The sequence below is a fragment of the Cydia amplana genome, chromosome 17, assembly GCF_948474715.1.
Source record: "Cydia amplana chromosome 17, ilCydAmpl1.1, whole genome shotgun sequence".
In the NCBI taxonomy this organism is placed as follows: domain Eukaryota; kingdom Metazoa; phylum Arthropoda; class Insecta; order Lepidoptera; family Tortricidae; genus Cydia; species Cydia amplana.
In genome coordinates this window covers 9,219,331-9,238,101 of record NC_086085.1, presented here as the reverse complement: position 1 = coordinate 9,238,101, position 18,771 = coordinate 9,219,331, and the positions used below count along the sequence as shown (strand labels likewise).

Genomic DNA, 18,771 nt, shown 5'->3' with positions numbered 1-18,771 from the left:
TCTCATATTTAAGTTTGATTGTCACGAAAACTGAGAAGGAATACAAATTAAAACGACCATATTTGTTTTTTTTTTATTTTGTAACCTTATCCATAATTTTACGCAACTGGATCATCACCCTTTGTCGCGCGAGTGTAGATCACCTGTCCGTGGTGTTGGACTACCTGCTTGATTAAACCTGGAACAACAAAAATGGTTTGTGAAACATATGTAACAAGCACTTAGGTTGAGGTTTGTGAGCTGAAAAAATATCAGACTCAATATATCAGTTTTTGACTGTCATGGATTTTCCAGTAGAAATGATCATCACAAAATATTTCCATAAATTACATTATTTTCTTTATATTTTAAGACAAAATCAATTTGATATTCTTGGCTTTATGATAATCTTACAGTGTCAGATATATTATACCCAACAAAACTTAGACCGCAACTATTAAGTTTGGTAAAAAGGTCCGATTACATTATTAAAGAGATATGATTACATTATAAACATGTTAACGTTAAGGAGTTTGTTGCACTGCTTGAACTCCATGTGTAACATGGATAGGACTTCCTTCCTCTATGACAGAGAATCTCAGTAATAACAAAGAATTGAACAAGTTGAGAACATTTACTTCTAGGTGGCAAGAAACATTAGTAAGTCAATTCAAAGAATAATATTGTAAGTCTATGATTGGCATGGTGTTCTTTTGAATTTAAATATAATTTTGCTTATGTTGTTTCCCCTTTTTGAACTATTTTTCCAATAAATTTTTCTGACCTAATGGTCAGAATAGAATAAAATAAATAGAATTCTAATGAATAGAATAAAATTTATGCAGGATGCTTATACAACAAAACAGGATGCTAATACAAAAACGGTTTAAAAGATCACTGAAAAGGTTTCCACTCAGTTTGGTGTCAAGGTACCGTATGAATACCTTGACGCTGGTCTTCAGTGAAAACTCTAGATTGTGGATTAAATTGTCTATAGGTTATAGGTTATAGGTATTCGCGGGCTTGGTTTCCGCAACTCGACGTCATATTATTGCGCCTATTTTGCGTGATGGGTTGGCGGCCTATTCCTGCCAACCCAGCTCTACCAGGAAGCCTAGCAGACCCTTGACGTTGCCGACGACTTCTGGGAGCGACCCCGGTGAGCCGAGGTGTTGTGCCCGGTATTCTGCCACCCCTGGGCATTCGAGAATGACGTGGGCGGCTGTCTCCTCTGCCTCCATGCACGCCCTGCAGAGGGGGCTATCTGTAACACGTAGGGTTAGTAGGTGTTTGTTAAATGAGGCGTGGCCGGTTATGGCCCCAGCTATAAGCCGGAGCTGTGGTCTCTTCAGCTGTCGCAGCCTCCGTGACAGATTGGGGTTGAGTGTCGGGAGGGCTTCCTTCGCCTGCCTGCAGGTGCCTAGGTTAGACCAGTATTGTTGGTGTTTTACCTTGGTGTTATGACGCAGCATGTTCCGGAGCCAGGCAAATGGCAGAGGTATAATTGGCTCAGGTCCTGCCACCTTCAGTTCCGAGCCACCTCTCGCCAGGATGTCGGCTGCATCGTTACCTCGTGAGTTGCTGTGTCCTTTGATCCACTGCAGAGTTACGCCATTGGTGGTACATACCTCTGACAGAGCTTTGTGGCATTCGTAAATTAGCCCTGAAGTGAGAGTATAACTTTGTAGAGCTTGCAGTACTGATCGACTATCAGAGAGTATGCGGATGGGGTAGTCCAATACTTCCCTTGAGACGATTGCGTGTGCTGCCATTATGATGCCCATACATTCCGCCTGGAAGACTGTGTTATGGGCACCAAGTGGTGTTGAGATGTGTATGTTTAGGTCCTCTGAGAAAACCCCAGCGCCAGTGCCTGACCTTGTCTTTGATCCGTCCGTGAAGATTCTCAGCTCCCTTGGGTTGAGTCCTTCATGGGGTTCTTCATGTAATTGTATTTTGTATTTCTTGTCGAAGACGAACTGCTTGGGTATCCTGTCAGTCACCGCTTCTATGAGCGGTTCCCTACCTATGGCCTCGTAGAGGATTTCGGTGTGTGGCACCCTAGGCGGTCTCCAGAGATTAGATTTTTTAAGACGTACCGCCGCAGCTAGCGCTTCCTGTTGTATAAAGAGGTGCAGCGGCGGCAGGCCCAGTAAGGCTTCCAGGGCCGCGGTTGGTGTTGTCCTCATGCAGCCCGTTGTCGCCATACAGGCCAGCCTCTGGAGTCGTTGTAGTTTAGCCTCAACTGTGGATAGTTTGGTGCGTGGCCACCATACTATCGCTCCGTAGCTTATTATTGGTCTTATAACTGCCTGGTAAAGCCATAGAGTTAGCCTGGGAGTTAATCCCCAGGTTCTACCCACCATTCTACGACATTGCCAGAACGCGACTGTAGCTTTGTCAATTTTGCCATTTAAGTGATTACTCCAATTTAGCTTGTTGTCAAGTATTACCCCTAAATACTTAACCTCTGCAGATAGTTGGAGTTCTGTATTGAACAGTTTGGGAAGTCGGTAGTTTCCCAAATTGCGTTTGTTGGTGAACATTACCAGCTCCGTCTTGTGGGGATTGACTGTGAGTTCGTTGTTGATGCACCAGCGTTCCACGATGGCTAGTGCAGAGCGGGTAACGTCGCATACCGTACCTGTGTGGTTGCCGCTCGTTAGTATCACTATATCGTCAGCATAGCCGATTGTGTAGTAGTGATTGTTGTTTAGTGCCGTGATTAGGTCGTTCACTACTAGGTTCCATAGAAGTGGCGATAGAACGCCCCCTTGGGGGCATCCCTTTGCCACTGATGCCTGCTGTGTCTCGCCTGTCCCAAGTTTTATGACCCTCTGGCTCAACATGTTGTTTATCCACTGGGTCATAACTGTATTCGCTCCATGTCTTACCAGTGCTGCTGCAATGCTGCTGAACCTAGTCCTGTCGAAGGCCCCTTCTATGTCTATAAAGGTTCCTAAGCACATGGACCTGCTTTTAATTTGTCTAATAAGTGCATTGTTACCTTTTTCCCTAAGCTCAACGAGCGCGCGCCTGGCGAGGGAGCCGCGAACCTTTAGCCTTTCTGAGACCACGGCGGGTGTGATCAGCTTGTACTGGGGTACTTCCTTGTACAGTTTGTCGTAGGTGGCCTTGTCGAACAGAACCTGGTTGTTCAACTTGTCACGGACTTTTCCTTTGGACCACTTCTGCAAATCACAAAAACGGTATAAGTAACGTGTACATGACAAGGAGGCTTTGGCCATAATTATACTTGAAGTACCATCAGCCTCAATATATCAGATTTTACTCTCACGAAAATTCAAGCGTAAATTTTTAATCATCTGGTCCTTCTATTTAAAGTTTTATAACTGTACAACGTACAACTTTTATTACTGTACCAAAAGTTTGTCAAAAATCTCGAACATCAAGAAGTGACATCGACATAACCTCACTTTACAACACCAACAAGTTCCTTACCTTCTTCTTGGCTTTGCCGCCACCAGACCCCTCCTTCTTCTTCTGTGTCTTTTGCGGCTGCTTGGCCGAGGATTTCGCGTCCTTCTTGGGCGGCTAAAATCACAAAAATATTGTTGACAAGCGACATCGCCACGAGGTTCACTTGCAAAAACTTACGTAGTAAATATACAACTGAAACTATTTATAGAATCGGTACTTTAACTTGGTTTTCACGTTTAAACACTGAGTTTTGATAAAGTTTAAGTATTGAATATTTTAATTCACAATTATTTAACGCTCTCATGAAATACTCACCATCTTGAAAACCGGAAAGAAAGATGGACGACGTTTAGTGTTGCTACAATATTGGGTTCCGTGAGGGCTTACAAAAACCGGTAATAATATTATGAAACATGAAAGGTAACTTTCTTGAAATAAATGAATTGAAAATTTATTATCAGAAAACTTCGTGATTTCGTATCTACATTTCTTTTATTTTTTCTGTAAATGTACAATAAAATATTTACACACAAAAAATCCGGTGGTTTTATAAATGTGTGGAACAGCTTGGCTATATATCTATGGTTTTGTGAGCTTTTGACAGTGACTTGACTTTGACATTTGTAACATTGTGATTGTGTATGTATTGTTATCAGTTATCAGAAATCAGAAAAGTATTTGATGACTTGAAAATCTTACGATTATTGTTTATTTTTGTTCTTTTTGTTAATTATGAATGAACGCATTACTGTTCAACTATGGATCATCAAGTTTTGCCTAAAACTGATCTACCCAAAGTACAATTACTACACATTCCTCGTGTTTTTGGCAGTGAAGTTTAGGCTCTCTTATCAAAGAAGAGTCTTAGATAAAAAAGACATAGATATGTTTCAGTTGAGGACCATTCCTGCGCACGTTCGGTGGCACCTTTTGAAGGAATGTGCAGAAGAGAATTTACCCGTGTTACAACATAAATGTGTGTTTATATCAAAGGAAGATTTTTTACAATTCAGTGCTGAAAATCTGTTCTATATCGACGATGGTGTCCTATGGCTTGCACTGAAATTAACCCCTGATATTAAATCGAAATACAAAGGCAAACAAAACAATATTGACAAAGATAATGTATTGATTAAATACAATTTAAACTTCTTAACTTCTGAACTACATAAGAAGTTATGGATGGACGATAGATCAGCCAGCCTTGACCATATTAGAATAGTTCCAGTTGTGGGCTCAACCTTAGTACAAAAAGATATTGCCTTAACATCAGAAAATGAAATGTATAATATTTTGTCATCATTTGGATTACTACACTGTAGAGATATTAGCATTTCGTTTCATACTATACCATCATTGGAGCATGCACCTAGTATTGCAGAGACTGCTGAAGTCAGTCTTGTTGTAAATGACTATGATCTGTCCAACGACTTTGTCAAAGTAGTTTTGAGTAATCATTTTGAATTACCTAAATTAGTGAGTTTAAATGACATATTCAGCATTGAGCTGAAACCGGAGGTCACATCCAAATATCACTACAAGTACCTTGATCTGGTACAAGCTGTGGGAAAACTTTACTTCAAATGTAGTAAAATAGATGGCAGGAAGGACTTAGAAGTTAAATACAATTCAAAAGTGATACAGACATTTTTCATTGTCAAGGGAGTGACACATCTAAATTTGGGTGAAAACATTCATGCTTTAAAACCACAAGACGAGTTCTTCAAATCCCAGGTAACTGGGAACAATAACTTGCAAATATTACAGTCTTGTCCTACGGGGTTAAGGCATAAGTTTGAGCAAATTCAAGATGCAATTAGTCCATTTGTAACAGGAGAGATAGGTAAGGCATATAAAGATTATTTGGGTTATTCCCACTAGTTACCACCAAGTTGTTACCAGTGGTAACTACTGGGAATTTTTTTCCCACCTTTTACCACTGGTGGGAAAAATAATTCCCAGTAGTTACCACCAAAATTTTGTTAGAGTTAAATACCACTGGTAACAACTTGGTGGTAACTAGTGGGTATAACCCGATTATTTTCAATATTTTGTTTTTACAATAACTTACAGAGTTTAAAAATAAAGATTTAATTTTGCAGGTGACCTGTCTTCTTATTTGTCAAGTCCAATTTTGCCAATGCTGCTAGTGTCAGGGCCTACCGGGTCAGGCAGACACCAACTTGTTAAAGCATTGGCCCGATATAATGGTAAGATATTTCATTACCAATTATTTTTTAACATGTATTCAAAAATATTTTCTGAATGTAAATAATTTTTCATGGTTACTTTTGAAAATGAATAAATAGGTACATACTACATACAAAACAACTCACATTTGTTTAGGTTTGAGCTGCTTACCGATTGACTGCAACAGCCTGCAGAGCTCCACAGCCAAGCAGACCGAGAGCAAGATCAACTCCACCGTGCAGAAAGCAAAAGCAGCTGCTCCTTGCATGGTGCTGTTAGATAATTTTGAGGTAATTAACCGGTAAAATGTAGTAAAAAATAATTGCCCTTTAATTACCAGAGCTCACCCTCGCCGATACGTAACATAAGTACAGTCAAAGAATTTAATTTCTGACCCATTTCGTACCTTGTACAGTGTCAGTCAATATGAAAGTCACTAGAGACCTCATACTATTGTCACTATGACAAAGTAAAAAACGGATAGGAAATTAATTTCTTTGACTGTACATAATATAATACATTAATTGTCATTAAATTGCAATATTTAGGCGTACTTCAAAAGTTACCAATAGTAGTATGTAGGCACAAAATAATTGTATCTTAATTTGAAAGTTTATTTTACAGGTGTTTGCAGTAGACCCTGAAAATAATGAAGACTGCAGAGTGATGGAATATTTCATGAACACAATAATAGACCTATACCAAAACTACACTAAGCACCCCATACTTTTTATAGCAGTCACAGAAAAAGTGGAACTAAAACCAAACATACTTAGGATATTCTTAGAAAAGTTCCAACTTTCTAGATTAAATGCCCAGCAAAGATATGAAATGCTTGTATGGTATACTTCTGCAATGCAATTGAATATTGATGGACACAAAAATGTAACCGATAGTATAATTTTCGATGAGGAAGGTGCACTCAGCAAACATACAAAAGATATTTTACAAAGAGTTGCAGCAAAGACTGAAACATTTTTATGTGGTGATATTGACACACTGGTGCATTTTGCGATGCGAGAATCTTATTTGAAGCAGCATAACAGCTACATACATTTGCCTTGTGAGGATCCAAATTTACATTTACTCCAGGAAGATGATTTTAACTGTGCTTTAGGTATGTAACTACTTACTAGTTATTCTGGTTACATATAAATACAAAATATGTAGGTATACAATTTTATTTTACACCAACAAATTAACAAGTGGTTATTGTTAAAAGCATTGAATATAGGCTTTAAATGTTGTAACTTATTCTATTCTGACCATTGTTTCTTTTAGAATCAATAAGAAGTCTTCAAAGTCAACATCTAGATGCTCCTAAAATACCAAAGGTTCACTGGGAAGATATAGGTGGACTTGATAAATTGAAGAAAGAACTTTTGAAAACCATCGAGTTCCCAATCAAATATCCACACTTATTTAAAAACTCTAGTCTCAAGCGTTCAGGTTAGTATTATCAATTTATCATAGACTAAAAAGACAAAGTGATACAATGTGGTACAGTGCTGAATTAGATGGCGATTTACGCCATACAGTGTTTAACGTATGACAATCAAGTTACCCCAAACGGTAATAAAACCTACATGATACTTTGTGTGTTTTTCTATTCCTTGTCATTGTTTCTTACGTTACCTGTAATTATTTTTCTAATTTTAAGAATACTTTTAGGTATTTTACTATATGGGCCCCCGGGATGCGGCAAAACACTGGTCGCCAAGGCGGTGAGCACGGAACTCAACGTTAGCTTTCTCAGCGTGAAAGGGCCAGAGCTACTAAATATGTATATTGGCCAGTCTGAAGAGAATGTTAGAAAAGGTAAATATAGATGGTCAAGCAGATCTTGTCAGTAGAAAAAGGCGGCAAATTTGAAAAATGTAAGCGCGAAGGGATATCGTCCCATAGAAAATTTGAATTTCGCGCCTTTTTCTGCTGACAAGATTTGCTTGACCATCTATAAATTATACTTAGTACTTAACTACTTACTAGCAAAGGTTCATTGATTGAATCGTGTAAACTTGATACTGTAAAATTATACTCTTTGCTACTAGTAAATGGCGCGCTCTTTAATTTCTAACCATAATCAGGCGTGGCTCACTCCGCGATTTCGTCGCTTTGCTACAGGTAGTTAAAAGTACATCTGTTCCACACCAATTTTGGTGGCTAACCATAAGCCGCGCGTGGCGCCGTCGCCACCTAGCGGCCATATCTGTGCTGATCGTAACAGACGCGTTTTGTTAGAGAGTGAGTCTTCTGTACCTAGTATTATTATTGACCGAAGCGTAGCGAAGGTCTACGTTTTGACTCGGGCATTTTGCTTTTGTATGTCCGGATGTTCTCCTCTACAGGTCGCAATTCTTAACCAATTTTCGTCAAATTTTGTGACCGAATTCTATGACTAAATAATTTTTTTTTGTCGATCCGGTTTTTGGAAATTTTTCAAAATGGCGGAGTCGTGATAGCTCCCGCCTAAACAAATAGTCGTATCGGTATCATAAGAGTTTTTTCTTTTTGAGATATGTTTATACTTCGCAACATCCCTGGTTTATAGATTAAATGGCCAAAAATTCAGAAAATTTGTATCGCTGGTTTTGGCGGTATTTAGATTTTTATTTTTTACTTGAGAATGAGTAGCTAAATTTCGTCAGCTTTAGTAAGAACAATAATGGCGTATTTTGCAAACGTTCGCTTTTTTTGTTTGCATCGGCAGGTCCCTGGTTCCATCCCCAGTAATTATATACTGCTACATAACTTTTTGTATTTTTTTTATACTTAAATTTCGTATAGTTGTTTTTTATTTTGAAAAAATGAAAAATTTCGTATTTTTTATTTATCAAGCGCGGGTTAAGCGTATTCGTTTAATTTTCGTTTGTAGCTTTATGTAGTTTTTAATTTTTTGTTTATATTACATGTACTATACCTATATTTTATAAGTAATAAATATTTTTGCCCTACATTTATTCAGTTTTAAGCTCTGCTCGCGAGGTCTACAGCTCACCATGAAGTTATATTTTTTAAACTGGAGCGAGTTGTCACTTTTTTTGTCATACTAATTTGAACCTTATCACCGAGACAGAAAGTTGTTCGTACCAGACTAGAGAAAACGGTCCACTTGAGATAGAAAAACCCGAGCCCTGTGTCTCACTCGCACATGTTGCCAATGTTAAAAAGATACCATTGTGGTAGAAATTATATCATTAAACTACTGAATTTAATTACCTTCTTATACAATTTTAGTGCTATATTCAGATTACAATTCTGATATATTTTAAGTAATTTGTAAATAATTATGATGCCAATATTATTAACTGATTAAACCAAGCGCATACACAGCAAAAAAAACCTAAATTTTAGTATGGTAGGATTTGTAGTAACTTTAAATATTAATTGGTATCCCCAACTTGATGACATTTCTTCAAAACACGTGAATGCGAAATTTCTTAAAAATTGTGAAGAAATGTTGTGTTAAAGGTTGTTGGAGTGAAATAATTGCTAATTGTGGAATATTGTTTCACAAGAAAGCCACAATTATTACATTTTACTATAAAAATACAAGACAACATTGTCAAACTCATTAGGGTGACTATGATGTCGGCACGTTGTGAATCGGTCTCACAGAATTCTTATTATTAACGTAGGTAATGTAAAAGTAAGTTTAACTTAATAGGTATGTCTTTATTTCGGCATGTTTAATTTAAGATTTGTTATAGAATACCTAATTGAAGGGATGTTTACAAAAACAACATAACTGCTTAGAGCGGTTGTCATTTTTTTTAAGAACATGTTAATCGTTTCAGGTGTCAACCAGTGTAGTCAGTTATGTTGTTTTTGTAAACATCCCTTCAATTGCCAAAATTAAACACCAAAGTGCTTAACTCCTTAAAACATTACAGACTCTCATTTATACATAATATTTTGTTACGGAAAAGGTGTGTCAAACTGTTTATATATATGCAATCGATTCTTTATAGGTAGGACACATTTCCGTCAATAGAAAAAAGGCACCAACTTTAAAAAAAAACGTCATATTTGCTAAACAGATCTTCAATGACGCTTACACTTAAAAAAAGCTGAAGTGGACAAAAGGGAAGCCTACCTTTATGAACATACCATGAGTGAGTGCTAAGGGAGCGTTCAAGTATTATGTAACGCAATTTTTGGACATTTTTACACCAACCATTAACCCGACTACTTAAAATTTCACTTTATTTAGAAAATGACACACCCTACTGATATATTTCATGTTATCCTAATATGCCACATACAGATGTCTTATGGTCACCCTAATTAGAACGAGATGCAGGGCTCTAGTTTGACTTCTCATGTGGACACACTTTTTGGTCAATGTACTCGATCCAGTTTATTAACTCTAAATCCGTGCAGCTCACAGATGCACTAGTTTATTCTGTGCCATAATTGACAAAAGAGGATATAATAAATATCAGTTTTGTTTCAGTATTCGAGTCGGCTCGCGCGTCGTCGCCCTGCATAGTGTTTCTGGACGAGCTGGACGCGCTGGCCCCGCGGCGCGGCGCGGCCGGCGACTCGGGCGGCGCCAGCGACCGCGTCGTCAGCCAGCTGCTCGCCGAGCTGGACGGCGTCACGCACGCTGAAGGTAATCCTTTACTTTTAGGTTTAAGATCATTTATTCTCATAAGAATTTTACAATTCACTTGACGAGATAAATGCAGAACAGTATATTAAATTTCGTTTAGAGCGCACAAATACATAAATACTTAATTTAACTTAACTAAAACAGGTAGCGGTACAGGTACAGGCGCAAAACAGGTACAGGGCAGCGGTAATGCACAGTATCTATGCAAAACAAGTTTACAATTGGGTACACGGAAAGGTTAAAACTAGATGCGGCATGCATATGCTTTTACATCCTTTAACATCTTGACAGATGATTTATGCAGCGTCTGTGGGTGGATCAACTATTTCTTGTTGTTATTCTGTCCGGTCAGCCAAGAGACAATAGTAGCATAGTTTGTTAGAAGACAATGGAAAGGGTTTATAAGCAGGCCTCGGAGTTTTTTTAGCACGGAAGACTAAGGAGAGCTATGGAGTCTTTGTTAACATTAAAATTAAATTCATACTCATACTCATCCTCATTAATTAAGTTCGTCCGAATCGTTTTATAAATACTTAGACTACTTATATGTAATTAATTCTGTTTACATATATTTAATTAAATGTTATATTATAAAAAAGTAATAATATGTATATGTGTATGTTAATATTATTATATTACCCATATTGCATGTCTTAAGTACTTTTTTAAGTGATAGGCCACTTATGATTAAACCTCTTTACCTAAATATGTGTATGAGTAAATCAGATGTCACATTATGTCATGAATATATAGTTACGTATTTCGTTATTGTGATGATCGCTGATATTTATTAGGTCTAGAGCTGTACATAATTTACTTGTACTTAATTAATGAGGATGAGTATGAGTATGAACTTAATTTTAATGTTAACAAAGACACTCCTTAGTCTTACCGTGCTAAAAAAACTCCGAGGCCTGTTTATAAGTATCACGAAAAAGCGTGTTTTGTCAATTTAAATGCCTAAAAATCAGGTTTTAAAGAGTGAACCAGGAGAACGTAACCATGGCAACGAGTGACAAGAAAAAGTTGATTCACCCCTGTAAGCAAGGAACAACATGGCTATATAAGCCAATGCGGGACCGGCATTTGCGACCGCATTTGTGGCAGCTGCAGTAGGGAGCCATGTCGGCAGTAGCAACAGGTGGATTGTGCCTCTTTGCGTGTTTTCGGGCAAGGTCTCAGAACCATGCGTTGTTGTGAATTTCCCGACCTTTCGCGATGGCACCCATCCATCCATCGCGATCGGCCGCGAGCTCTTCACACTTAACAGTAACTTTTACATAGTTACTTAGATAAGTTTCATCTCCAGCATACACATTAGTATCGTTTCCCCTCGACAGTGAGAAAAAACACGTAGATAGATAAATGTATAATCCGTTTATTTGTTTGCCGCAATACACACAGAAAATACAAATAATATAATGGCAAAAAAACGTGGTAATGTCGACCGATGATGTTTTAATTTATTTGTATCCCAACAGATGCCGACGCGACCAGCCTTGTGTTCATAATGGGCGCCACGAACCGGCCAGACCTCCTGGAGCAGTCGCTGTTGAGACCCGGACGACTTGACAAACTGGTTTACGTTGGTCCGTACCGCGGCGTCGAGGAGAAGACCAGAGTGCTCAAGGCGCTGTGCCGAAGGTTGGTGATCAATGTCCTACCCATATAGCCGGTAGAAGAAGGTATAAAGTGAACTCTTTTGCAAAGAACTTAGTTTTCATAATGTGCGTCACAAACCCTGCGGAATAGTAGTTTGTGTTACAAGGGATCAAAATGATATATTTCCGTCAAGGGCGTACATTGAATCCTGAGCGTAATGAGGGATTCAAGTGTTAACGCCCAAGACGAAATAATTTTGATACTGTGTGACATATATTGCTTTTCACATCAACTACGAGGAAAATAAAAAAATCTTGGTGTTGACACAATCTGATGCTTAAACAGATTATTTAAGCTAAAAAAACAATGTGCAAATAAATGTAAAAATAGTGTGCTAGAGCAGAAAAGTGTTACTTTGATCCCTCCTAGCAGGGAGGAAAAGTGCCACTTTGATCCCTCCTAGCAGGGAAGAAAAAGCTCTTTTCTGAATAGGAGGTGTGAAAAAGTTAATTTCTGTCCCTTTTTTGGTTGGCAGCATGTTTCAGAGAACAATTTTAGTTGCTGTAATGTTGGTCTGAAAAAAAAAAAAAAAAAAAAAAAAAAAAAATGTTTGTCTGTCCCCAGTTACAAGCTGCGGGCCGAGGTGCACCTGGCGGACGTGGCGGCGGCGCTGCCCGCGGGCTGCACGGGCGCCGACCTGCTCAGCGTGGTGGCCGCCGCGCGCTCCGCCGCCGTGCGCGGCCTGGTGCGGGACTTACACGCAGGTTACAGTTTGTAGCTTTCTAGTAGACCCCGAAGGCTTATCCTATTGTCTATTGTTCAGTAAAACCGCACGTGCTACTTACCTGCAAAAAAAGGGTCCTAATTATTCTATTTGGCACCTGAGCGCGGGCTAGTCCAACGCTCAAAAAACCAGTGTAGGTGCGCTCTCCGATAACGCGCCTTTGTTACGCATCTGGCACGCATTTTAGACTGGTTCTGTAGCGTTCGACTCGCCGGCACTCAGTAACCGAAGTACCGATTTTTTATGCAGGTGGTTGTGGCACGAGCGGTTTTTCTTAACAATAGACAATAGGATTAGCCTTCGGGGTCTATTAGAAAGCTACAAACTACTATACAACCTACTCTCCCTCCCTGCTGCCCTTTAGTACTCTCGAACTAATTAGGGTTCCGTATCCAAAGTCCGTCCGTCTGTCACCAGTCACGAACCGTGATAGCCAGACAGTTGAAATTTTCACAGATGATGTATTTCTGTTGCCGCTATAACAACGAATACTAAAACAGAATAAAATAAAGATTTAAGTGGGGCTCCCATACAACAAACGTGATTTTGGACCGAAGTTAAGCAACGTCGGGCGGGGTCAGTACTTGGATGGGTGACCGTTTTTTTGCTTGTTTTTTTTGTTTGTTTTGCTCTATTTTTTGTTGATGGTGCGGAACCCTCCGTGCGCGAGTCCGACTCGCACTTGGTCGGTTTTTTTTTTATTCCCATCTCATTTTTTTGACCCGAGAGCCACGGTCAAGGCAAGGGTCTAGTTTTCTTTTCGCGGGCCAAAAGTCCGCGCTCACAGGTTGGATCCGGCTAGCGGGCCATAGTTTGGAGATTCCTGCTTTTGGGATTGAATAAATCAACGTGGAAAGAAATGTACAATTGTCATTAAGATTATTAAAACACATGTACTTGTTTATTTCATAAACTTCCAAAGTATGACTGATTACTTCTAACTTTCGTTGATACATCTGTGGCGAATCGCCACGCATTCAAACACCTCTTGTGAGGAAAAAGTAAATAGCAATGTGGTTGGCAACACAGGGGAGATATATTAACTGGTCGATAAGAGAGAAGAAGTTATTATGTTAAATTAGATTATAATGTAGTTCACGTTGTGAAATTACTGTAGCCTTCTAGCGTAAGCTCGGCAATAAATATCGTCTATAACAAGTGGTTGTCATTTAAATCGACGTGCACCGCCACCCCAAACATCCATTCTAAAAATGCATTTCTCATGTCCACAGGTTTAGTGAAAGAAAGCGAACTGAGTCCCGACTCAGTGGTCTTGGGAGTGTCGGAGTTTTGGCAAGGCGTGGAGGCGTTCCGGCCCTCGGTCACCGATGAAGAACTAGAATACTACGAGTCCTTGCAATCCCAAATGTGATTATAGAACTTAAGAGCCAACAGGAGTGGTCATTTCTCCATACAAACGTACTCGACTGTTTCCTCCGTGGGTTTTGAAGCTAGAGCAATGATTTTTTCAACACAGATTAATATTGTCAATATCTGTGTCGGACCGTTTTGCTTTTTTTGATATTTTTGTTTTTTAAGGCGCTAGAGCCCTGCAAAAATGGCCTAATTGACTATGCCGCAATGAGAGGAGTGCTATTCAAAACTGACATCAATTAGTCAAAAAAGCAAAACGGTCCGACACAGATAATGTCATAATCATTTAGATTTCCAAATTTGGTTACGATTGGTTAAGTTTTGGAGGTGGAAACAGTCGAGTACGAAACCTCGATTTTTGATATTTTTACGCAGGATTTTTCGCCTTGTCCTTATCGCACTAGTTTTAGGAGCCGCTTTCGTTAGCGAGACGGGTATATTTACCTAAAATATTTAAATCTTAGCTCCTGTTGGCTCTTAAATGTTCCTATAATATTTGTGACGTTTTTAACTTAGAAGGAACCACATTGTCTGAAGTGAAGCTTTATGTTTATAGAAATATCCTTATTGACAACCGACAGTAAGTAGGTACCCTTAAGGTAGAAAACGGCACATTTATGTTAACATTGGGTAATTGTCGCGGGTTATACATGTGTAGAGGTTTAGGTATGTTATGTTCCTGCAACAACTATGTTATAATATGACAAACACATTTTATTCAATCATGTAGTTGAGAATCGAATACCTATACAATGACTGCCTACAACTCTTACAAATTGTAATAAATCTTTCCCGTAGATCAGGCAAAATTGATCTTAATGTCAATGTCATAAAACTGCCATTTAAAACATATTCTCACTTATACTGTAGTTTCATTAATTTCGATAAACACTGGATACTGGAGGAACCTAGATTTTGCTTTGTCGTTTATCATTTTATTATACATATGTACATATGTATAAGATATAAGCATAATATTATTGTGTTTCAATATATGTCTGTACCTAAATGTTAAAATTATATGTTATGATTATGATATGAGATGTGATAGTAGGATAAAATAAAAGGGAGATTTGGAAATAAAATAATCGCTTGGGTATTCTAGTTGTTTCATTGCATCAAATTCTGAAGCGGCTCGGCAAGGCTCGATTCTTCGATCAACACGGAAGCCCGTGTTGATCGAAGGCTCGATTTGTCGATTAACTCTTGCACGCAGCGCATGTACAGCGCCATGTGCAAGAGTTTAAAAAAATATATTGAGTCTTCTATTTGTACATCAGCCTAAAACTTATAAATATAAGTCATAATGACAATAATTGTCAGCCAAAGCAGATTTGTTTTGAAATCGTAACTCACAATCAAACAAGCCTGAAATGGTTTCAGTGATCTATTTAACATGGTCGTCATTCAACAATATTCGCCTACTGCTGATGGCTAGCAAGCCTATAGTAATGTTCTACTTGATCTGGCTGGTGAATACGTCGGAGAGCATTCGTAGCGAGGAGGGCACTTTGTTGGACCTCGTGTGCTGGCCGGACGGCAATGCTATTCCGGTTATCGTTGCTTGCGTAGGCATTATTGCCGTTATTATTCAGGTAAATGAAATCATAGTTACCCTTGATCATAGCGCTTTTGAATGTCTTATGCCTACTAAAATTTTACTGTGTAGGTGTGTATAATTAAGGTTTCCAGAGTTCCCAAAGATTTATTACGTTTATTAGGCACAAGGATCGAAAAATTATCTTTTAAGCTGTTGTCGAACAGCGAATCCTCCCATATCTACAAATGTTTGGCATCGCAAATCTGCCGTCACGTGATACCTACGCTATGAGAAAATCTATATGCGGCACATACCATTTATTGGGTAGGTAATAAAATAAAACTATTAGAGTACGAGGAAGATATTTGTTTTTCTTGTAGATTTATGGATTGTACCAACTGTTCAAGGCTGGTTTACCTAGAATGGAGTACAACGTCACTAATGGCCTCTTCTATTACATATGGGCGCTAATTATAATAATTATTTTATTTCTGGCAGTCATGTTTTATTCCGGTCTGCAAACGACTATTATAAGAGGTAGGTTTTCAAAATGAGGTACGTATACCTACTTTTTGTTGATTAGTTGTTTTTTCACCACGTATTACATATTAGAAAATCGTACAGAAGTTCAAGATTAATATTATTGCTTCTCTGCAATTTTATTTCGCAGCTAAAATAAAAGGCGGTATCACTAAAGCAATGCTTCTTTACTCGAGCCACCTGCCATCTAAAGTCGCGATCGACCAGCTACAAACTCGCTTCCACTGTTGCGGGCGAGTGCAGTACCAGGAGTGGTTCTACATTCCCTGGTACACCTCCGGGGCTAGCGGCAACGTCGTCTTAAAGAGGTCGGTCCGTTTAATAGACCCCCTGTACCCTGCAAGTTAGTTTCCACTGCTGCGGGCGAGTGCAGTACCAGAAGTGGTTCTACATACCCTTGTACACATCCGGGGCTAGGGGCAATGTCGTCTTAAAGAGGTCCGTTCGCTTGATAGACCCCCTGCAAGTTCGTTTCCAATGCTGCGGGCGAGTGCAGTACCAGGAGTGGTTCTAGATACCCTGGTACACCTCCAGGGCTCGCACAGCATCGTCGTCTTGAAGAGGTCGGTCCGTTTGATAGGGTAAATACACCTCTGATGGCAATACATTGATTTAAAAGGCCAATTTTGCCTTTTTTGAAAAACCATTTTTTATTTGTTTTGAACAGTTCACTGCAATCTACCCACAAGTTCGTCAGCGACAACGTACCGTACAGTTGTTGCTCTATGGACGTGATGCAGCCCTGCGTGCACCACAGAGTTGCCCACGAGGATACAGTGTATAAGTATAACCCACATGTAAGTGACCTTTGTAATTATTGCAACTACATATATTTCATACCTGCTGTTTTGTCGCCTATCGTTTGACATTATCCCATCCGTAATGAATTTTTTTCATGTAAAAACACACCCACCGCCCACAAGTTATTTACTCCGCCTATCTACCTAATTATGAAAATTAGCGTAAGTAGTGAACAAGGTACACAAACACATGTTGACTCAGTGCCGGCCCGAGCCCTTGATCAGGGTAGAGCGAAATCGGGTTTTGGCGTCCTTCGTTGAAGTTTTCAAGCGTATTTTCCACCCCCCCCCCCCCTCGCCACACTCGCGTCTTTTAAAACTTTTTTGCCATTTTGGCGCCCCCCTTGCCATCCGGCGCCTAGAGCGGCCGCTCCTCTCGCTCTACCCTAGATCCGGCCCTGCGTGTTGTATTCAATTGAAAATTTCAAAGCAAAAGTTCTTTGCATTTTCCAGCAAAAACTGACGATATGGGACGCAGGTTGCGAAGAAAAACTGATAAATGAAATGATGACGATTTCGTGGCGGCTTATCGCAGTGATGGCGCTTATTACACTAGCCATGGTGAATTGAATGCCTACCTACATAATAGTACCTCGTCTTATTTTTTAATGGACTCTTGAAATGTAGCCCTTTATGGAATATGCCCTATGTTGTGGCAGAACTTTAGACTTCGTCGTTAAAAGTTAACTGACCATTATTTAAACCTTACCTACACCTAAAGTAGGGAAGCTAAGCAGCGAGCGAGAGAGATAGGAAATGGTGTGTCAATGTACGAAACTCTTCGTGCTCCGCGTCCTTACTTTAAGAGTTATAACTGTTATAAGCGATGGTCAGTTATATGTGATGGTCAGTTAGTGTGTTGCTGGCTGTAGGTTCAGTCGAGTTCATAAATATGTATACATTTTTTTTAATCTTAATAATCCATTGCAATAAGGTGAAAAATGTATACATATTTATAAACCCGACTGTACAGGTACACTGCACTTCAACGTATCTAAGCTGGTTTCTGAATGGGCTCGTTTTATCGCAATTCCTAATCACTCATATTATTCGTAATGGGTAAGTAATTAAGTATAGCTAGGACCTATATGTAATTGCCTACTTAACAGTTAGCGTATTAGTAAAATAGGAGACTGTGTTAGATAACTTTCTGAATTAGAATAATTGGTTGCGCGTGATAATTGCCATTGTAGATATGCGCATACTACTAAATTTAATAACCAACAGTTACTTAAGTCTAAAATACCGATGCGAGAAATTTAGCGCAAATTTAATAAATAAAGGTCTGCGCCGATTTACATAAATGGAAAGTGTCACGAACACTTTCTCTTGTAAATTAACTAGATTCTCCAAGGAGTTGCGGTACGATACCTGCACACGGCGTACCGAAGCGGGCTGCACATCGGCAACCAGGTCGCTTGCGAAGCCTACTTGCTTCGCTCCGTGGGAGCCACTACCTCTAAACGAATCGACTGTCCCAGGAAAAACTTTCGCAAGAATAACTTCCACAATTCGAGGACGTTACAATGGGTGAAAGCCACTTATACTCCCAGGAAGATAAAGTGTAAAGCCACATCCCCCGATATGAATAGTTCCGACGAATTATTGAAACAAATTGATGGAGAATAGCGTTTAATAAAATAAATAATTTGATAATAATATGTATTTAATTAATAATTACCTACTAACGTTTATCAGCCATCTCCTTATACAACAAAACTAGCAACATCTGTGCGCGATAGAACTTATGGCTTGTGTTTATAAAGACTATTTTCGCTTTATCACGCCTTATTTTCGTAGGTCTAACTAAAACTTAAGAATGTAAATAAAATGATAAGTAATGACACTGGTAATATTTAAAGGTGCTGACGCATTAAACATACAGATGCGCAAACATTAAACAATA

The 18,771-nt window shown here is 39.1% G+C and overlaps 3 protein-coding genes across 3 annotated transcripts; 2 read left to right on the top strand and 1 right to left on the bottom strand.

Moving 5' to 3' along the window:
• Positions 1-47: 47 nt before the first annotated feature.
• On the bottom strand, positions 48-3,770 carry LOC134655899 (small ribosomal subunit protein eS25). The gene is made up of 4 exons (XM_063511395.1): positions 3,736-3,770; positions 3,442-3,534; positions 2,987-3,170; positions 48-178 (listed from the first exon to the last, which is right to left on the bottom strand). Exons 1-4 carry the CDS (start codon positions 3,736-3,738, stop codon positions 99-101), a joined length of 360 nt encoding a protein of 119 aa, XP_063367465.1. The 5' UTR covers positions 3,739-3,770; the 3' UTR covers positions 48-98.
• A 303-nt stretch (positions 3,771-4,073) lies between these two features.
• LOC134655920 (peroxisomal ATPase PEX6) lies at positions 4,074-13,990 on the top strand. Its single transcript, XM_063511427.1, has 10 exons — positions 4,074-5,263; positions 5,523-5,630; positions 5,767-5,900; positions 6,235-6,727; positions 6,892-7,059; positions 7,282-7,428; positions 10,067-10,225; positions 11,707-11,869; positions 12,452-12,591; positions 13,844-13,990. Exons 1-10 carry the CDS (start codon positions 4,153-4,155, stop codon positions 13,981-13,983), a joined length of 2,763 nt encoding a protein of 920 aa, XP_063367497.1. The 5' UTR covers positions 4,074-4,152; the 3' UTR covers positions 13,984-13,990.
• A 1,304-nt stretch (positions 13,991-15,294) lies between these two features.
• Positions 15,295-18,494, top strand: LOC134656067 (photoreceptor outer segment membrane glycoprotein 2-like). The gene is made up of 6 exons (XM_063511585.1): positions 15,295-15,580; positions 15,906-16,062; positions 16,196-16,373; positions 16,733-16,862; positions 17,319-17,426; positions 18,210-18,494. Exons 1-6 carry the CDS (start codon positions 15,359-15,361, stop codon positions 18,492-18,494), a joined length of 1,080 nt encoding a protein of 359 aa, XP_063367655.1. The 5' UTR covers positions 15,295-15,358.
• Positions 18,495-18,771: the final 277 nt, after the last annotated feature.